Consider the following 21,344-nt stretch of genomic DNA (forward strand, 5'->3'; position numbering starts at 1 on the left):
GCTCAAGGACGACTAAAGAAGTAAAACGGGGGGAGCTGGGGAACAAACCAGCGGTCGCTCTACCTCCTGAGCCACTGCCACCCTGTTATTCAACAGTTTTGTAGTTGTTATTGTGCCGCACCATGGAGTTTTATTTCACCCATTTGATTGGGAAAATATGTTTTGTGCTGCTTCTCTCCTTAAGGATTGCTTGTGGTTTCGGTGGTGCTCTCTTTGTCTACCTGAACCGACTCATAGTGGAATGCATGAGGAAACAAAAGACCATTAACAAGATACTCCTGAGGAAGTGAGTATAATTCACGTACAGCTAAATTCTGTGTTAATGTGAATTCTGAGAGTTTCTCAGTTTGTATTTATGTATGACACAGACACACACGCACACACACACACACACACACACACACACACACACACACTAGTGCGCGCGCGACGCGCACACATGCACGCACGCACGCACGCACGCACACACACACACACACACACACACACACACACACACACACACACACACAACGCTATTATATTCTCTATGCAAATTAAAGTGGCATGAAGTCTAGATGAATAAACACCAACAATAGGAACCATGTCTTTCCATGTATTCTTTTCTCACAACAGAGCACACAAGGCTGTATGCTGTATATTCTTTATATCATGGTTGCTAAATTACTCTCACATAATATTCTGTACAATCTCTATGCTGCTAAGGTTTTTGTTTTGTTTTGTTACCTATTTACCTGTTTTTATTTTTCTTAACTTGTATTATACATTGTTATTTTAGCTTGCTTACATATTATAATATTTTATTGTCACAGTCTGGGGAGCATGTCATGCCAACATTTCGCAGCACACACTTTTATGAGTGAGTGACAAATAAAACCTCTCTGAATCTTTGAACATAGCGGTGTCATAGCACATGTGTGGGTAGGCGGATTCCATCTCGCATATAAATGTGAAATCCTTCAGGCATTCACACATCTATTTAAAATGTCCTTGGTACCTTGTTTCAGCTGAATGGTGACATATCTTATTCATGGATTTGGATCTGTCTTGTCAAGTTTAAGTGCGGCAGTCATGTATAACAGGGTGACATCCTCTCACGTGCGCTCACAGAGCATAGCAGCTCACCCATTAATGACCCCACAGTCCGTCTCTCCCTGTCAGGCGTCTGGTGTACCCTGCACTGGTCACTTTGTTGGTCTCCACCCTCACCTTCCCTCCAGGTTTTGGACAGTTCATGGCTGGACAGGTGAGAAAATAAAGCAAATCTATCATATAACATTGCCTAGTAGAAATCCTGTCTCATTGGTTCGTTGTTATTACAGTTTGTAGTAGTAGTAGTAGTAGATAGATAGATAAATAAAATCATATTGGAATTGTACTAGATGTTCAGGCCACTGCCTGGAAATCTAGTAGCGCTAATCAGAGCTCTACATCATGCAAAGCTTGGCCAATCAAATCCGGATGTCACGTTTTGTGACATTTGTTGGCCAATCAAATCCGGATGTGTTATGTGACGCCCTCCCACCCACCCACTGTCTTCCCACCCACTCACCGTCTTCCCACCGTCTACCCACATGCCAATTTTAACATAGAGATGATACCTAATTCTCCTCAGTGTTCTCCAGTGACTAGCGTTTATTCACCTAGCTATCCTTTATGTTTCTATCACGCTGTAGCATGTATCCACCTAGCTTTCCTATATGTTTCTATGAAGCTGACGCAGCATGAGTCGTTGGTGGCTCTGTTTGACAACCGTACCTGGTGCCGTCATGGAGTAAATGAAGAGTTCAGTCACTACCTCAGCCACTCCCATGCCTGGAAACATCCCCAAGTCAACGTCTTCATCACGCTCATCTTCTTCATTATCATGAAGGTAAGGCCCAGGCACAAGTCAATTTTGATTAAGGTTTGTGTTAATGTGGCGGAATGTAATTGGCAAAATTATGCTTATACACTCTTTCTTCCCATCTGGTTGTGTGTGTGTGTGTGTGTGTGTGTGTGTGTGTGTGTGTGTGTGTGTGTGTGTGTGTCTCTCACTCTCTGTTCTCTATATTTGCCAGTTTTGGATGTCAGCCGTGGCTACCACCATGCCAGTGCCATGTGGGGCTTTCATGCCAGTATTTCTTATTGGTAAGCAATATCTGCTCCAGCTTCCTGCGTGTTTCTGAACCATGATGACATGAGCCCTATAAATAACCTCCGTCTTTCATCTCTGTGTGGATGTGTTGGACAGGAGCTGCGTTTGGACGGCTGGTTGGAGAGATCATGGCTACCATGTTCCCTGACGGTATACATGCAGATGGCAGTGTGTATCCCATAGTCCCTGGTGGCTACGCTGTAGTCGGTGAGCATTCATCCCTCATGCTGCTTGAAATCAGCATAGCAATAATTCCAAATTCTGTATCCAATTTGTCCTGATCTCCCATAAAGGATTTTGTGGATGAATGGAAGTGAGGACAGGGGGGTCTGTCCAATGCTCTGTAATTGAAATCACTGAGGGCCGAGGCTATTTATATCAGTCTTTGCGAGCTTATTGAATGTGACGGATGCAAAAGGATTCCACTTAAGCTTTTGGGCTGAAATGAAATGGCGATGGCTGTGACTCACTGATGAGCAGGACGGTGTGAAAGAAAACCCCCCAAAATTCAATGATTCTGTTTTTGGATTCGGTGTCTTATGGCATAGTCAAAACTAAAAAATACCACTTCACCGTTGTATGCCTCCGCCAACCAGTTGCCGTTTACATCTGTGTCTGCAGGCTCAAATATTAGTGAATGATGGCTTTGAAGGAATTTAATGAACATGTTTTTTGCTGTCACAGTGACTTTGACCACCTACTTCTAACCAGTTCATCCTTGAGTCCAAGTGGACATTTGAGCCAAAGGTCATGAAATTCCCTCAAGGCATTTCTGGGGCCACTCCCACATCATTTGTAAGGCAATCACAAACAATCCAAATGGAATATGAAAGATCTGAACGATACATCTATCACATGACTCCAGAGATAATGTGTGTTTTGTACAAAATCTGTGGTAGTAGCAAAGAGTGTGTTTTGAAGAAAATTCCAAATGGCGGAAAATCTTGTTAGGTACGTAAATAAAGTGGCATGTTATGGTGCCACCATGAGGTTGATTAGAAAAATGTGGGGTTTTGGTTCTACGTAGCATATACTGGGAGTGTACATGCGGTGACCGATGCTGATCATTCCGGCGGTGTCTGAGATTTACACACATGGACACATGGACACACAGACAGGGGCAAAAACATAATATACGCTTCCCAGTGTAGCAGATATAATTAATGTTGAAGGATCTGAGGACTCCCCAGGGTCAAATGAGTACATACTTTACATACATTTTCTAATCATATAATTTCTCCTACAGGTGCTGCGGCGCTGTCCGGAGCTGTCACGCACACCGTGTCCACGGCGGTCATCGTGTTTGAACTCACCGGTCAGATCTCCCATATCTTGCCTGTAATGATAGCGGTCATCCTGGCAAACGCTGTAGCTCAGTCCCTCCAACCCTCCCTGTATGACTCTATCATCAGGATCAAGAAACTGCCATATCTGCCTGAACTGGGCATGGGACACCACGAGTGAGTGTGTGTGCGGTGTGTGTGTGTGTGTGTGTGTGTGTGCGCGTGTGAGTGTGCGGTGTGTGTGTGTGTGTGTGTGTGTGTGTGTGTGTGTGTGTGTGTGTGTGTGCGTGCGTGCGTGCGTGTGTGCATGCATGCGTGCGTGCGTGCGTGCGGCGGCGGTGCTTGAAAGAGTGCTAAGGATGGATCAGTGGATGAATGTGGGTGTATCTTTCACATTCTTAGATGTTTTACATTCCTCCATTTCTGTTATGCTTGTGGAGGTGTTTTGTTCGGTTGCTGCTGCTATTTCTGCGTGGCCGTTTTGCTGTTTGCAAAAGGAAGCCTGTTATCCTTTGTACCTCCTCTTATCTTCTCCCGCTTGCCTCTATCATCTTCACAATCCTTCCCTCAATATTTCTTCATTATCAACAAGCCCCCCCCGACCCTCTTTCATCGTTTTCCCTCTTGTTCCATCACCTTCCCTCCTTCCATTTAAGGTCTGTTTATTTTGTGAGATTAATTCGCATAAATTTAAACTGCTGTCTATTATATGTAATTAGAGTTATATTGTACATCCACAAAAAATGTAATTTAACGCAGCGATAAAGCGACATATTTCGTTTTCGAAATGAGGTTGATTTTTCACTGCGAATAAAACTATGGACCTGCATGAATGAGGCCTCACCAAATTAATAGTTTGATGTGAAATAATCGTGTAGCATTTTCGTATGGTTTATTCACGTTGCTCATGGTGTAATGGCCTCTATTCCCTAACTTCTTCTCTAATCCTCTCCTCTAAACTCCTCTCCTCTCCTCTCCTCCTTGTATTTCAGGAAGTATAACGTCCGTGTGGAAGATATAATGATCAGAGATGTGCGCTATGTCACTCTATCCACAAGTTATCGTGACCTACAGGAGGTGCTGCTCAGCTCAGCTCAGCTCAAGACACTTGCCCTGGTCGAGTCTGGAGGTACAGTAAGTGTGTGTGTGTGTGTGTGTGTGTGTGTGTGTGTGTGTGTGTGTGTGTGTGTGTGTGTGTGTGTGTGTGTGTGTGTGTGTGTGTGTGTGTGTGTGTGTGTGTGTGTGTGTGTGTGTGATGGCCAAAACAGATATACATTTATATAATATATAATATAGTTGTGAAATATATAATATATATTGGCATAAAATAAAAAAAACATATTCTCCCGTACAGTGTCATCATATAGGTTATTTCTTGAAATATATTTTTCTGTTGTTTTTATCCGATTCCCTTATGTTTTATTTGAACTCTCCCTCCACCTTTCCATCACTTCCTGTCTTCCTCTTCTTTCTTTCTGTCTGTCTGTCTGTCTGTCTGTCTGTCTGTCTGTCTGTCTGTCTGTCTGTCTGTCTGTCTGTCTGTCTGTCTGTCTGTCTGTCTGTCTGTCCTTCCTCAGAGTCCATGATCCTGTTGGGCTCCATAGAGCGTTCTCAGCTGCAGTCGCTGCTCTCCCAGCAGCTGGGTTGCCAGCGGCGACTGGAGCATCTCCAAACGCTCGCCCAGGACAACGGCACCCAGGACCACCTGTCCAGCCTGACCAGCGACAGCACCCCCAGCTCCCCCTGTGCCCACGCCCACGTCAATGCCACTGCCAACACCAATTCCCGCCAAGCGGTCCGCTTCCTGGTGAGCACCCAACAGGTGTGAGGAGTGCGGGGGATCTAGGGTCGGGCTTGGGTGGGCCTGGGGTTGGACTGGGGTTTAGCGGAATAAGTTTGATTGGCCAATGCATGGGTGAAGCATGTCCCATGTAGGTAGGTAATGGCACAGATGTACTTGAAGCTGGGTTGAGGGCATCTGTTCTGGTAAGTGCTTCTGTACTGTATACTGCAGTTCCCCTCTCTCTACATTTATATTAACATATTTCTTCTGTGTTTCTGTGCCTTTACCTGTGCCGTGACGTGCATGTGTGTATAAATATTTGTCTGTGGCTTTGATATGTGTGTGTGAATGCGTGCATGGCCGTGTGTGTGTGTGTGTGTGTGTGTGTGTGTGTGTGTGTGTGTGTGTGTGTGTGTGGGTGCGTGTGCGCGTGCGCGTGTGCGTGTGTGTGTGTGTGTGTGAATGCGTGCATGGCCATGTGTGTGTGTGTGTGTGTGTGTGTGTGTGGGTGTGTGGGTGGGTGCGTGTGTGCATGCTTGCATGCACGTGTGTTTTTGTGGCATGCGTCTGTCTCTGTTAATATTTTCCCCATATAGATTTCCACAGAGGAGTCTTCCTCGTTCAACCCAGCCGTGTCCAATGCTCAGCTTCCTCTCAAGTCGGCCTTGAAAACCGTGCCCGCCATCAGCAACACAGAGGCACTCAATAGTATGTACTCTCAATCACACACACATACAGTGCACCCATATTCAAGAGTGCGGCACACACATATGTACACACACACACACACACACACACACACACACACACACACACACACACACACACACACACACACACACACACACACACACACACACACACACACACACACACACACAGTTTAACAATTTATTTATGTCCACACACAGGGAAAGCATACAGGGACACAAATATTTTAGGTGCAGTGAAGGTTACATTCACAAACTCATGGATATGTGCTCATGATACAATACGCATGTCACTCAGCGCTCAGAAAGTAGCGGCGGCTCAGCCACATATGGCAACAGAGACAGCACAATACTCTGCCAGCCTTTCTGCCTCGTCTTTGGGCATCCCAGGTTGTTCGAAACCCTCCAACAACCAGTCCGACGGTATAATGTCCTTGGCTGGATCACCAGAGGAAACAAACTGCAGTCTTGCACTGCTGCTTGGTGTTAAAGCGCTCTCTGTAGTTGTTCTCATGGGCCTGGAAGTCCACCCGTTGCTATTACGACAGCGGACGGACATACCGTTGGAAGGCCGCCGGGTCTATTGCCTCTCTTCCCGGTAGCTGTTCACGGGAAGTAGGGGCCGTCAGATAGCGTCGACTGTTGGTAGTCCACCGGTGAGAAGAGTCTTCTTGTATGCAAGCTACATAGTCCACAGAACTTGCAAATGCATCCACTGCACCCTACTACATTGACGATGGTAGTTACAACGGGGCAGTTTAACGTCATGCCCAGGACACAATCACACACACAAAAGCAGCGCTCTCCTGATGTGCCCTTCACTTTCGAAGGCACAGAGGAATGCTGAGATTGAGTGAACCGACTGAGAAAAGTAAAAAGTTGACTCGCCAGCGAACATAGAACCACATCATTCATTCAGACGGCATCTCTGTCTTTTCCTTCAGGCTCCCAGACACTATCCTGTTCTGAGCAAGACAAAGACCTGCTGGAGGTGAGCAAAGGAGAGAAAGAAAGAAAGAAAGAAAGAAAGAAAGAAAGAAAGAAAATGTATGTAGGTATGTGTGGCGCACGAGTGTGAACAATGAACATACGTGTTTGAGACACGTATGTTCACCAAACACACACACACACATTTTCCTTGCTAAAACAAGGGATGTTTGTGATTTGGGATGTTCGTGATGTTTGATATGTACGTATATTGTGCCTGTTCATATCTAGATAACTACATTACGTTCAGCCCTAACACACACACACACACACACACACACACACACACACACACACACACACACACACACACACACACACACACACACACACACACACACACACACACACACACACACACACTGCCTCAGGACACACCCACAGGCTTTGCGGATAATTTGTGTGATCCTATACTGTAAACTCCTGTGTGTTAATGTAATTCTTAAGTCCATTTCATTGAACACTTCTTGTGAGTCATTGTCCCTCTCTCTCCAAGAAGTGCACTGTATAAATAATACATTAATAAATGCTACTGTAGGTATGGGAGTTTTGTTAGATCTTGTACCTTCACCTTCATCTCTGCAGTGGTGTAAAGTAACTAAGTACATTTACTCAAGTACTGTACTTAAGTACAATTTTGAGGTATTTTTACTTTACTTTGCAATTATCAATTATTATATTATAGAACATACATTAACCACTTTAGCCCTATTTTATACATAGGCTATTTGAAAATAGCTGATCTACAAGCTCACAACGCGTCGCATCGCGACGCGTTGTGAGCTTGTAGATCTGCTATTTTCAAAATGTTTGTACTTTTCCTTTTGGTACTTTAAGTACATACAGTATAGATACTTGTACTTATATAATATAATATCTGAGTACTTTTTCCACCACTGCATCTCTGGCATAGTAACTACGCACTTCCAGCAACATTGTGCTTATGCCAGAGGGACTCTCTCCATGAGCTGTGTAAGTCTTAATGGGAATCTGATGTTGCGCGCGGTAACGCACTGTAAGGGATAACTTGTGTAATGCGATCTCTTCCAACAATCCTCTGTTATCTTGACTCCTTCTCTTCCTGGTTGGAAGGCCTCCGTTGGGCCGGCATCGCCTGAAACCAAGAAGCCCAAACGAGTGAGAATCTCCATGGCGGTAAGATTGTTCTACCGCCTAGAGACCGTTGCTAGGTAACCGTTGCCTTGTGAACGAGCCACTAGTGACGGTCGGACCAAACTCTTTGTGATGCTCTAGCTTCCAACTATTACAGTAGCAGTGCACGGGGGGGTGAAGAGTGGGAGAGAAAGGTTACTCTGTTCTTTGAACCTCTGATGCCTGATTTATACGTAGTTGCGTGCTGGTGTCGCACACCGGAAAAAGAAGATCCATAAGCTCACAAGCTTCTAGATTGGCTATTTCCGGTGTGTGACACCGTCACGCAACTAAGTATCACTCATGCTTGAGTGTTTCTGCCAGTAATAACAAGTGGTCCAACAAATTCAGAACCGATGTAATTGCTTGCTTAGTGTGCTTTTTGGTAGGGACCTTTTATTACAACATGGCCGTAGATTCTTAGCATGCTTGTCTCATGTTTCGTTGTGCCGTGTAACATGTAAAAAGTGTTGACATAATTTCTCATTATCTGGGATTTGTGTACTTATTAAGTATATTAAAGGAGTAGTTCCCAACAAATGAAGCCTTCAATTCATGTTGTGTGTAATTGATAGAAAATAAGTAATTATTTGGGTGAACTACTCCTTTAAACTCTTTTCCTTTTCTTCATCTGCACATTGTGAAATGTTTTACTCAAGTCTTTCCTCACCATCTCTATACATTCCTTTTGGGCAAACAAAAAACCCACATTAATAAACAAAGATGATGTGTGCGCACACAAACACACACACACACACACACACACACACACGTCTTGGTGGATGTGAATGTTGGTTATGTGTGCATACTGCAGCACAATTTCTGTCTGCAGGACGCTAGCGAGGTAGAAGATGACATGACGACAACAGAGGTGAGAGCTACAGCATGTTGTTGATCAGGGAATGCAACCATTTGGAGCATTCCTAATTCATATGGTTGTGAATGCTTTCCCCGCCCACTCTCAGATAGCAGAATGGGAAGAGCAGCAAATGGATCAGCTAATAGATTTCAAGAACTGCAAGATTGACCCCGCCCCTTTCCAGCTTGTGGAGAGGACATCCCTGCATAAGGTACATGGTCTTTTTCTACATCAACACCGGATCCACCCCTTTCAGTAGGAGTTTTCATCAGGATTATCCAGATTTTTGGCATCAAAACATAATCTCCACCTGTGTTTTTGTTTTGAAAAACACCAGAACATGTAAGCTTGATTCGATGAAGGATAGGATCGCTTGGTCTAAATCCCCATTATTTTTTAAGTATCCAGTTTTCGCATTTAACACAATCCGATTGCTGTTATCCTGTCAGGATCAAAATGTTCAAAAACAAGCAAATAAAATGTGGCCGGTACCTTTGAATGGCTTTACTGTGTATTTAATATTTGTGAATTAAGCCTTTTCGTTGACTTTTTATGTCTCCTTCATATGACTCATTTTCTATTTGTCTCTGTCATCTGTGACATCATCTGTCTGTCTGTCTGTCTGTCTGTCTGTCTGTCTGTCTGTCTGTCCAACCAACCAACCACACAGACACACACCATCTTCTCTCTGCTGGGTCTGGACCATGCATATGTGACCAGCACTGGACGCCTTGTTGGAGTTGTTTCTCTCAGAGAGGTGAGCTTTGTGTGTGTGTGTGTGTGCGTGCGTGCGTGCGTGCGTGCGTGCGTGCGTGCGTGCGTGCGTGCGTGCGTGCGTGCGTGCGTGCGCGTGGGTGCCTGTGTGCCTGTGCGTGTGCGTGTGCGTGTGTGTGTGTGCGTGTGTGAAATGTGTGAAATGTATGTCTTGTATAATGGTCTATTTCCGATTATATTATAATTCCTACATCTCTAAATTCTGCATTATGCTTTGTCGTACTGACTATGTATGTATGCAGTCTGTGTCCACCTTGGCTCACCTTGTTCTTACTCTCTTCTCATCGCCATGCACATTCCCCTTCTCTGTCATCTCCCACATTATTTATGGTCTTTCATTCTCCTTGCTTCTCCTTCCTTCTTATATCTATCCCCAGCTTCGAAAGGCTATAGAAGGCTCAGTCACAGTGACGGGTGTGAAAGTGCGCCCCCCGTTGGCCAGCTTCCGCGACAGCGGCAACACCACAAGTGTGTCCGAGGTGACAGAACTCCATAAGCTGTGGAGCCGACACAAGGGGCTCTCGTTGCCACGGGAACCCACCCCTCCTGACACGGAGGACCAAGCAGATGTCCCATACGAAGAAATCCCAGACAGCTTCCCGGACCAGGCAACTTTGCAGTTTGCAAGCCCAGAGGAGACGCCGGACACCACGTCTGAACTGGTGCTCCAGGAGAGCCCGTCCTACACGGAGGACCAGTCAGAGTACACTTTTGAATGCAGCCCCTCTCACACTGACGAATCAGAGCTCGGCTGTGACTTCGACCCCTCCCTCCACTCTCCAGAACCAGAACCAGAACAATCAGAGCCCATGAAAGAACAGGGAAGTCCCTCCTCAAACCAGGACCAAAAGGTCCAATCAGAACAAGAGAGTGAGGGTAATTCTTCCCATACTGAGGATCATCCCTCCCATACTGAGGATCACCCCCCTAATCATGATTAGAGGGGTGGACTGATAGTCAATGGTCCCATACAGACACGCCTCATGATTGTTGAAGTTTCTACATTTGTAGAGGTCACTCTCGCCTCCAGCTCCAGCCTTTGTGTTAATAGTGTTGCGGTTATTGGAACTGTGTGTGTATGTGTGAGTGCGTGAGTGTGTGCGTGCTTGCGTGTATGTGTTTGTGTATGTGTGTGCATGCGCATGTGCACATATGCTTTCATGTGCGAATGTGCACATGTGTGTGCCTTGTGGCACTTTGCCCAGCGCACTCCAATCTGGTGTGAATACATAACCCTAAGTAAAGCTTAATTTATGCGATGCTTTGTTAGCTTGAAAATCAGTTCTTGTTGGCAAGCGACATTGTCATACTATGGAGTATAAACATTTAACACAGGGGAGAGAAAGGGGTCAGACACACGGCATGACCGAAAATAAGAACAACCGCAACAGATGAAGGAAATGGCGTGAAGAAGAAATGACTGCATCAATTATGGTATAAAACAACTACCTACTCACACCCAGGACCAAGGCAGCTTAACCACTTAAAGGAGTAGTTCACCCAAAAAATGTTTTATTTTCTATCAATTACACACCCCATAAAGCCTTGAATTCATGGATTTTTTTTTTTTCGTTTTTGTCAGCCAATAATTTGATGACTGGTGGAAAGATGCTAATGTCTGCGGTAGCTACCGGAGACTCAGTCGGTCATCAAATTATTGGGTGAGGAATGCGACAAAAACAAAAAAAAACTCCATGAATTCAAGTCTTCATGGGGTGTGTAATTGATAGAAAATAAGTAAAATGTGGGTGAACTACTCCTCTAAGCCCTATATACTTCATTGTAAGACAAATAGCAAAAATAGCCAATCTACAGCTTGTAGATCTGCTATTTTCACTATTTTTGAAATATATAAAAAGATTTGGAAAGACTTTTAAAATCTTTAATTTTTTTTTGAGAATCTGCCCGAAATAGGGACTTCAGGGTTAAAGTGGTTGAAGACGTTGTACTGTACCTGATGACCAAGGTTAGAGTAGTCGTACAGGGTTTGAAACACTGGCGAAGCACATTGTAATTACCATTGATTTAAGGTACAGCACACATAGCCTCATTTGGCTGTATAGGGGCTGATTTGATAAGGGCAATAGACTTTGATGGTTTTGTTCCATATTTTTAATTCAGACAGCCAAACTCAGATGTATTAATTGCCTCTACATCTTTGTGAATTTACTGTGTTTAAATTGAAACATGTCAAGTATTGACAGAGGAATGATGAGCTCAAAGTGGTTGAGGATATTACTGGCTATTGTACAGAACATGCTAACACGCATGCACACACACACACGCACGCACGCACGCACGCACGCACACGCACGCACACGCGCACGCACACACACACACACACACACACACACACACCACACACACACACACACACACACACACACACACACACACACACACACACACACACACACACACACACACACACACACACACACACACACACACACACACACACACACGTACACACACAACTAACCACACATAAACATGCACATTCCATCAGATATACACAAAGATATGTACATGGCCCATAGATATTTATATAATTGAAATAAATATTTTCATACAGTGTTAAAGATAGCCTCCTACATATGGCACAGAAAACATTTAATCCAGCCTGGCCTCTAATGCAATGTTTAGAAATATTACATAACTTTGAAGCACAGTGATAGCTACAGTACAAACCTCTTGTAGAGCAAAGTGTGTGAGTGCTTATTACAAACTCAGTATGACCTGAATCAAATTGCAAATGGATGTAACTTTTGTTGAAGCTAACTGACTTGGCTTCATACAACACTTTTGAGCCATACTTCAATTATGTTTTGTGATTATCACAACATGCCAATCTCATTCTAGACTGTGTAAATGTGTGCAATAATTTATTGCTGTCTTACTTTTGTATGCATATAGAATGTAAAGTAGTGCTCACAATATAAGATAATGTATGAGGAGTTTAAAATGTAGAGCGTCTATAAGCTAACTTGCAGCACATACTGTAGTTAAGCAATAAGTCTGTAGTATCTCCCTTTATATGGCCCTGGCCTGTATATGCTTTGTATATATGAAAATACATGGATGATTCTACGTACCGTACCTGCTATGTATATAGGAGAATTATGCATTTGAAATCAACAGCCATTGTTATTTTTCAGAGAACATGAAGTTGTTTTGTACATCATTGAAGGATTAAATTTGAAAAACTTTGAGACCTAAGCTGAAAGAAACACTTGTTTGAAATTGTGTGTGTGTGTGTGTGTGTGTGTGTGTGTGTGTGTGTGTGTGTGTGTGTGTGTGTGTGTGTGTGTGTGTGTGTGTGTGTGTGTGTACTGTATGCGTGTGTAAAAAAGAGCCCACAAATGTTGGTTGGTTGGTTTGAAAAAAACAAATCATATTTATATACACAGTACATAACACTCAGACATTCAGTATCAAACGTAGCCCACCGCACATAACACAGCATGACCGGGAAAAACAACACTACAAATTTGTATCCATAGAAAACCATTGCAACATTAACACATGACTCTTCACAAAAAAAATTAAAAGAAAGAAAAAAAACTGTACAAAGATCAGTTTCAATGACAGCTTTACAGTACATTCTGGCTTCACTCTCTACTAAACACTCATCAGCAACAGAGTGCTGCAGGGTTGTTGTCTTTTTGTAGATCAACCCTGATGTTTACTCCTCAACATACTTTAAAACAACTTTTAAAGCTGAAATCCATAACGTTCTTTAATGTGAATAAAATGCTACTGTATGTTAATAGCTTTTTAGAGTATGTTGATACAATATAATTAACACAACTGCAGTGGTTGGATGTGGTCTCCTTGCTCTTCTGTTGAGAAATTTAGATTCTGTGGTTGGGTAGGACCACTAGTGGTTGACAAAATTTGGTACTGCCTGAAGGTCAAAACGTAATTTCTGACGTAACCTCTGAGCAAGCAGGTGTGCTCAGTAGCAGACAATTCGGCAGTTGCGTAGGGGACCAGGTTCAAATCCTGGGTAGGTTATGAACGTTATTGATTGCAGCTTTAAGCCACCCAATAGGTAAGTAATATAGAGTACATAGAAAAAATGGCTTCAAAATTCACGGTTAGTATCTTAATTGATGTAACATATGTCATAGAACATAAAGCGAAGCTCTCTTGGGTTTACGTTAACCATAGACCTTATTTGATGCATACATCGAAAACCCTATGGGAAAGTTGGAATTTTGGTGAGGACACCCATTGTGGACTTCCTGGTTTTAGCACTATAAAACCACAGAGGACAGGATGAGCTATAGAACAGCACATTGGTGGCAAGGAGGGAACGGGAGGAAAACGGATGTGTATGTGTGTGTGTAGGGGGGTACTAAAGGATTGATTGAGATATGTTTTCAGTAACAGCACATCATATTAGGAATCAACAGAAGCCCTGGGGAGTGGCAGGTGGGCGGGGGGGGGGGCGTTTGGTCCTGTATCTAGGAGGACAGTCACCCCATGTCACATCAAATGCTCCTTCTCTTCTTTGCTCTCCACTGCCTCATTCCTCTCTTCCTCCTCATCGAACGACGCAACTCCGGACGAGGCCCGGTCGGAGAAGAAGCGCCCTGGGCTGGGGTGCCATGCGTGCCCCTCGTGGAACACACTCCCTTCCTCATCATCCTCCTCTTCGTCGTCCTCCTCCTCCTCCCCAGGAGACTCGGAGTGAGAGGTGGAGTAGCAGGAGTCAAACCGACTGCTCCGACCCCGGGGCCTCCACTCAGGCTTGTGATCGATGAAGACCTCGCCGTGCTGGTGATTCTCCTGCTGCAGCTGCACTGTCTGCCCTTTGCCATCGAGCGGCCCTTCCTCCAGGAAGGGGCTCGTGTGATTGCCGCGCAAAGTAGGTGAATGGGTCTGGGTGGAATGTGGGTCATCGTGAGGCACAAACCTATCATAGAGCAGCCTGCTGTTGCTGCTGCTGGAGCCTAAAGGACTACCAGAGGGCGGAGCTTCGCTGTCATCAGCCTCAGCCTGGCATGGCACTTCGCACGCAGGAATCTGATTGGAGGTTGCGGCGTCTGAGGGAGGGGCAAAGAGTCAGAACACCTATAGGAGATGGATTAAGAGGGATGGGGTTTGACAGAGGAGGGGGAAGCGTTCATGAGATGATGATGATGATGATGATCTAGAAATGACAATGAGTTGGCTGTGATGGAAGAGAACAGAAGGAGAGCATAAATGTGATGTGATGGGTGTCTTGGAGCCATACCTGAGTCCTGGCCGGAGAACGTGTGTGTCTGGCCCTCGGATTGCGTGAAGTCCGCGCCATTAGAGTCGCGCTCCTCCTCCTCCTCCTCCTCCTCATCATCATCTATTGATGCCCACGCACGCAACTTAGCCTCGGCAATCGCAAACTGCTCAGCCACTCCTGAAAGGGACACGCATTCACAACATCAATACTACAACATACTAGACATCTAACTCTGCAAGCATAAAAAATAACAGCGTAGACTGAGGCACACTACAAATACAGCACCTGTCTCTATATCAGTGTCTCACTCTGCTGGTAAAAACACATTCATTAAACAATAGATTCTTAGTTGACCACGGTCACTCCTTTTTTCCTTTAACAGCAAATCTCTTTACTGAAAATAGACAATCTATAAGCTCACTCGTTGCAATGCAACACAACCCGTTGTGAGCTTGTAGATCTGCCATTTTTGCAGAATGTTTGCCCCAGAATAGGGAAGCTATAGGTTTCATGTGGTTAAAGTCACAGGTGTCGGGGAGAATGGCTTAGTAAAATGTGTTTGCAGTCAATCCAATAGTCTTGGTAACCATCTGCTACAGTACCAACCAAGACATGCCATCATTCAATGTGAGCACTGGCATACAGTATACAAAGGGGTCACAGATTATAGATGTGACAGAAGGTGTAAGCAAGGAGAGGATGTTATTTCTAAACAGCAAAACAAGTCCAAGCATACGCCCACAAAGCCTGCACACAGAAACCAAATAAACAACACGCAAACACAAATCGTCACCTTCGTGTATATATACTGTGTGTATGTGTGTATATACTGTGTATATATATATATATATATGTATATACTGTATATATTAGTGCTGTCATACGATTACATTTTTAATCGCGATTAATCGCATGATTTTTCATAGTTAATCTCACTATTAATCGCAAATAAGACATCAGTTTTTATCTGTTCACAATGTACCTTAGAGGGATAAGGTAAATGTTTGCTTTATGCAAAAGTATGTTTATTTATTATTGGAAATCAATAAAAGAAAAACAAAGAAACCATCAAATGGTACTGCATTAAAAAGGCTGCAGCAGATGGGTATAAAGATCTGCTAAATGTACTTATATGAGTACTGTAGTGTCCACCTTTATGCTTATGTAGGTTCACTAAAATATCTTCTTTAATTTAGAAGATATTTACATTAACACTAAAGGATGGACCTCATTCTACAACAAAAAAAAATTGAGCAAAGGATATTGTAGCCTCCCTGTAGCCTCCCAATCTACTACTTGCATTTAGCTCCCTATTGAAAGTAGCTGAAGAAATGAGGTGGTAAATGTAGTTCCTAATGAGTTGTGGGGTAACTACAGTAATGGTACTGTAACATCTACAATGACTATGGAAATCCACAGAACACAATACATAACAGCAAAACATAAGGAGCATGCTCACAGACATAGAGAGCTGTGTCCTAAACTACCGGTAGGCCAAATGGCTAAAATAAATAAATATGTGATTAAAATAATTAATCGTGATTAACATAACGTTGAGTTAATTGCGATTCATTGAGTTACCTTTGACAGCTCTAATTACATATATATGATATATATATTAAGCAAGCTAACTGCAGTTAGCACAGGTTGATGCAGCAGTAGTACAGTGGCTTGAACAACCTGAAATTCTCTGAATACTGGATCCATGCAACTAGCTGATGTAATGTGAAGCTGACCTTTTGCGAAGCGCGCCTCCTTCTCTCCCTCAGTCAGATGACAGTAGGTGCTGAAATGGGAGTGGGCAGCCGGTGGTGGGTCTGTGGGTTTTGGCCACCCCTTCCACTCAATGAGGTGGGCAACCCGACCCTGAGCCAAAGATGTGGGCTTGGTTACATGGTCCTTCATAACCTGGGAGATACCTAGACGTAGAGAAATAGGTAGAGGTTACTCTACTGTACATACATGGACTGTGTGTGTGTGTGTGTGTGTGTGTGTGTGTGTGTGTGTGTGTGTGTGTGTGTGTGTGTGTGTGTGTGTGTGTGTGTGTGTGTGTGTGTGTGTGTGTGTGTGTGTGTGTGTGTGTGTGTGCGTGTGCGCGTGTGTTGGTGTTACCGTTTAAGGAGGACCTGGCCAGAGCCGCAAACTCATGGATGCTCACAGCTTTCCTTGATTCAGCTGGAGATTTTCCTGACTTTGGAATCATTTCAGCCTCCTCAAATTTCACCTACAAGAAAGGTTGGATTACCATGAAATTTTACAGATGCTTAAAACATAAATTCTCTGTAGATCTAATAACTATACCCCTACTACTTGTAAGCATAATTTATACTTTGTCACACAGGTGTCAAAATATTTTTTTCAGTTTAAAGTCAGTTATTTTTGGTGAGCAATGTGGTTTGAATGACAAAGTATAAATTATCCATTATTGTCGGCCTACACCCAGTTTCCTTCAAAAACAAGTTCTTATAAGACAAAATTACAAAAAAATGGTATTTCCTTGCCAGAAGTAACATTAAAGAGCAATGTTGTTGGTGCCCGTTTGGCCCACAATAGCTCAGAATCAGAGCCCTGTCACCGTAAAGTTTGAGATAGTCTCTTGTCTTTTCTCCTACCTCTGCCTGCCGCTCTCTTCTTTCCATGCTCCTACTTGTCAGCCGCATCATGGAGATGGAGAGGTGGTATCACCGCACAGACTAACACAACTAAACCACACAACAGCTCACGGTTTACTGGTTTAAACCACTCGGCTGACAAGCAAACAGCTATGCCCTAAATCTATTGCACAGATGCTAAAGCCATGGTAAGCCTGTGAAACCGGATAGAATGGTTGGGTCTAGAAGGGTGGGGGGGTTGGTGAGAGTCTTCGCGAGACCAGGCAAATGAATTGCTGCCCAACCCATGGCTGCTGATCCCTATTAAAAGTGATAGCCCCACCTAACTAACCGCATGTCCAAAACAAACACATATTTTAACTTTACTTTTTTTTAGCGGTGCCAACCGCTCTACACTTGACTTTGTCCGTATGTCCGTCCGTCCGTCCGGATGAGCACGGGATGAGCACGGCAAAGAAGCAACACATACAAACACACGCACACACACACACACACACACACACACACACACACTTGGAGATTGCCTATGCCATCTCTCCTCTCATTGGCCACACGTGCCACTGGTTGTCCGTCCGTCCGTCCGTCCGTCCGTTCGTCCGGATGAGCACGGGATGAGCATGGGATTTTAAACAGCTATAACTCCAGTTTGCAGCATGCCACCAAGTCCACATTCGGTATGTGGACTTACACCACCAATAGGCACGAGCATGAATTGCTGAAGTTATCAAAGAGGGGTCCAGGGACCCCCAGCGCCCGTATGAGCACGGGATGAGCACGGGATTTTAAACAGCTATAACTCCAGTTTGCAGCATGCCACCAAGTCCACATTTGGTATGTGGACTTAGACCACCAATAGGGACCAGCATGAATTTCTGAAGCCCCGCCCCCTCTGTCTTCCCATTGGCTGGCCTTCAAACAGCCATAACTCAAGTTCGCAGCATGCTACGGAGTACACATTTTGTACATGGACTAAAGCCAGCAATAGGGACTAACTGTCATTACTTAAGCCCCGCCCCCTCTGTCTGCCCATTGGCTGGGCTTTAAACAGCCATCATTCCAGTTTGCAGCATGCTACCAAGTACAAATTTGGTAAGTGGACTCTGACCACCAATAGGGACGAGCTGAAATGAGTTAAGGCCCGCCCCAAAGGCACCGCTTCCTTCACACAGGGTGTGATTTTTTGTGTACTGCGGAACTTATACAGTAGGTCACTCCTATAAGAATATGAACAAAAGAGGCCTGTGGAGGTTATTTTACTTCCAGAAGGGCTGCTTGCTTAATTTGCTCATCAAGTAAACTCATAGCCAGATACCAGCTCTGGTGAACATGTGCATGGCTTGACATGACCACAATAATACCAGGCATCTTTAAGCAGATTGCCCCCCAAAGCAGCTAGGAAGAGGAAGGGTCATGACTCACTTCTGACACTCACTAATCAGAACAACAGTCAACAGAAACAAAGTTCTTGGACATTCAGGGCAAGTCTTAGGGAAAGACTGCACATATTGCAGACCATACTGTATATTTAGACAGTGTATAGACTAGACAGCAGACATATGACCCCAACCTGTTCTGTGGACGGACAGAGAGGACCGGATTTCCAAGAGCCAAGCATGTAGGTAGTCTACTGGGTCAGGTGTACTAGTGCCTGGGTGTACCGCATTGATGATATACTACACACTATAGCCAAGGTAGTAGTAAATATACTGTATAGTAGGTTACTCAAGATAGTGAGGCATAGCCTAGCAGTTATTGCAGACATCAAGGCCTATACATCAGCACCCTCAAACACTGTGTTAGTGATACGTGGATGGTTAGCTAGTTATAGCAAAGGGATCCGAATTGTGTGACAATCATTATTCCTAATTTGAGAGATTTAGCACAAAAAAACGTTTAAAACACGCATACATAGCCCTTCTCAAAGTGTAGCTTGTTTCAGCACCCTGGATAGCTCCTCCAAAGTTCTAGCAATCACAATTATGTGAGCCATGGGAAGCTCCGTTTTATCACTTCTCTCTAACCCAAGAGCCTCTTGGGTTAGACAATAAAACAAGATATGAATTGCCTCTTGGCAAGAGGCAATTCATATCTTGTCATTATTGTGATCATTTGCGTAGGCTACTATTACATTCTCGGAACCAGTGCTCTGATCGCATGACCAACAAGTGGAATAGTCGAGAGCCAATAACAGTGTCATGGGGTAGCCATTAAGATAAAGCATAATATGCCCTCTAACGAGAATGGAGGCGACGGGGACATGCAATTATGGGTTTACAATTAATTTACATCATGTGACGGATGCTCTGAGACAGGATGATCAGTGACACACGTGATAGGAGGCCTACAGCTGTACTGAAATGAGGGAAAATAACATCATCGTTGAAGTGGGTGAGTGAGACAGACTTGGTGCAGCACGTTTCTAAGCAACTGAGGACCCACATCTGCACACGAATGACACGGACTTGTTTCAAATCTGCATCGAACAAATCTTAGGATGGAAAGTCCTTCACACTATTTATGCTCTAGCCTTAGATCAAGACTCGAGTCTGACTGACTTTTACTTTCGTATCTATGATGCAAATGTCAAAATCAATAAAATACATCTATGATAGTCTTGATCCAAGGCTATTTCTGCCCTAGGCTATAATACACCAAGCGATGCATATAATGGCAGACATTGGCAGTAATATTGTTTACAGGAACTGCCACTTAGCAGCACCTACCTGCAAATCGAACGCTGGCGGCCCTGTAAGAGTCGCGCATTATAATGAGCTTGTCTCCAATCCTATCAACAGATGATATGTTGATGACCTCTTGCTGTAGGCTAGTATATGCAATGGCACTAAATCCCAGTGCGCATATTCCAAGGTCCAATATTATGTCTTGGATGTTAGGCATGTGTTGGTCGGTATATGGGTTACATACGGCTGCCCAAACGTCTTGTCAGTACGCGTCATCAACACTAGGCGGTGTCATATTCCATCTCCCCCTCCCTCCCCATGTTGGATCAGATCAACTGCAGCAGGAATGATCCACATCCCAAAGAGCAGTGGTGGAAAGTAACGAAGTACATGTACTCAATTATAATTTTGAGTTTTTTTTTTTTTTTTTTTACTTTACTTGAGTAGGTCCAATGTTCAGTACCGTTACTTCTACTCCACTACATAGGCAAATATTATACTTTTACTCCACTACAATTATTAGACAACTTTAGTTACTTTGTAGTTTTAGATTATTGTTACATATCTTACCACTTCAGCCCTATTTAAACTTTGGCTATTTGAAAATAGCCGATCTATAAGCTCACGTCGTTGTGTGCTTGTAGATCTGCTATCTGATCTGCTATTTTAACCATTTATATATATTTTTTAATATTTTTTCTACATTTTAATAAAGCAATGCATTAATGTCAAAAAGAAAATTGTGTACTTTCACTTGTAGTCAGTAATATTTGACCAGGAGTATATACTTTGACCCAACTACTGAGTTTGAATACTTTGCCCACCACTGTAAAACACCAAGATGAAGCAAGTCTACACCAACAGTTATTTTCAGTAATGTTTTCCGACCTTGAGGAACACATCAGTTTGTCAACACAACTGAGTGTCCATTTGATCCTTCTGTTAAAGATACACTCAGGATTTTACCGACTACAGGCCAATGACTAGTTCTACCCTACATGCTGTATTTTAAACGCCCAACATGAACCCGATTTGCTCACTTAAAAATTTGAGTGAACAAGTCCAGCTTATATTGTAGAGGCACACAAACACACCCAGTAACAAAAAGACAGTCAAATGAGTAGGACACAGTTTCCCCAAAC

General features: G+C 43.8%; 2 protein-coding genes across 2 annotated transcripts in view; one reads left to right on the forward strand and one right to left on the reverse strand.

Annotated features, from left to right (window-relative positions):
* Nucleotides 1-11,276, forward strand: part of clcn2a (chloride channel, voltage-sensitive 2a) — a 38,299-nt gene extending 27,023 nt beyond the window's left edge. The window contains exons 11-25 of the mRNA XM_084057477.1: nucleotides 185-286; nucleotides 1,162-1,246; nucleotides 1,715-1,873; nucleotides 2,061-2,130; nucleotides 2,234-2,344; nucleotides 3,384-3,597; nucleotides 4,413-4,549; nucleotides 4,998-5,242; nucleotides 5,800-5,911; nucleotides 6,858-6,904; nucleotides 7,993-8,055; nucleotides 8,885-8,923; nucleotides 9,018-9,122; nucleotides 9,582-9,668; nucleotides 10,063-11,276. Coding sequence (XP_083913603.1) covers nucleotides 185-286; nucleotides 1,162-1,246; nucleotides 1,715-1,873; nucleotides 2,061-2,130; nucleotides 2,234-2,344; nucleotides 3,384-3,597; nucleotides 4,413-4,549; nucleotides 4,998-5,242; nucleotides 5,800-5,911; nucleotides 6,858-6,904; nucleotides 7,993-8,055; nucleotides 8,885-8,923; nucleotides 9,018-9,122; nucleotides 9,582-9,668; nucleotides 10,063-10,626 — 2,140 coding nt within the window. The 3' untranslated portion in view covers nucleotides 10,627-11,276. The remainder of the gene's footprint in view (nucleotides 1-184; nucleotides 287-1,161; nucleotides 1,247-1,714; nucleotides 1,874-2,060; nucleotides 2,131-2,233; nucleotides 2,345-3,383; nucleotides 3,598-4,412; nucleotides 4,550-4,997; nucleotides 5,243-5,799; nucleotides 5,912-6,857; nucleotides 6,905-7,992; nucleotides 8,056-8,884; nucleotides 8,924-9,017; nucleotides 9,123-9,581; nucleotides 9,669-10,062) is intronic.
* A 2,900-nt stretch (nucleotides 11,277-14,176) lies between these two features.
* fam131aa (family with sequence similarity 131 member Aa) lies at nucleotides 14,177-17,569 on the reverse strand (the record flags this gene model as incomplete). The annotated part of the gene is made up of 5 exons (XM_084056845.1): nucleotides 14,177-14,736; nucleotides 14,928-15,086; nucleotides 16,646-16,828; nucleotides 17,022-17,133; nucleotides 17,522-17,569. The coding sequence occupies 5 exons, from the start codon at nucleotides 17,567-17,569 to the stop codon at nucleotides 14,177-14,179; spliced, it is 1,062 nt and encodes a 353-aa protein (XP_083912971.1).
* Nucleotides 17,570-21,344: the final 3,775 nt, after the last annotated feature.

The sequence above is a fragment of the Gymnoscopelus microlampas genome (assembly GCF_963454915.1).
Source record: "Gymnoscopelus microlampas genome assembly, chromosome: 5".
NCBI classification, from domain to species: domain Eukaryota; kingdom Metazoa; phylum Chordata; class Actinopteri; order Myctophiformes; family Myctophidae; genus Gymnoscopelus; species Gymnoscopelus microlampas.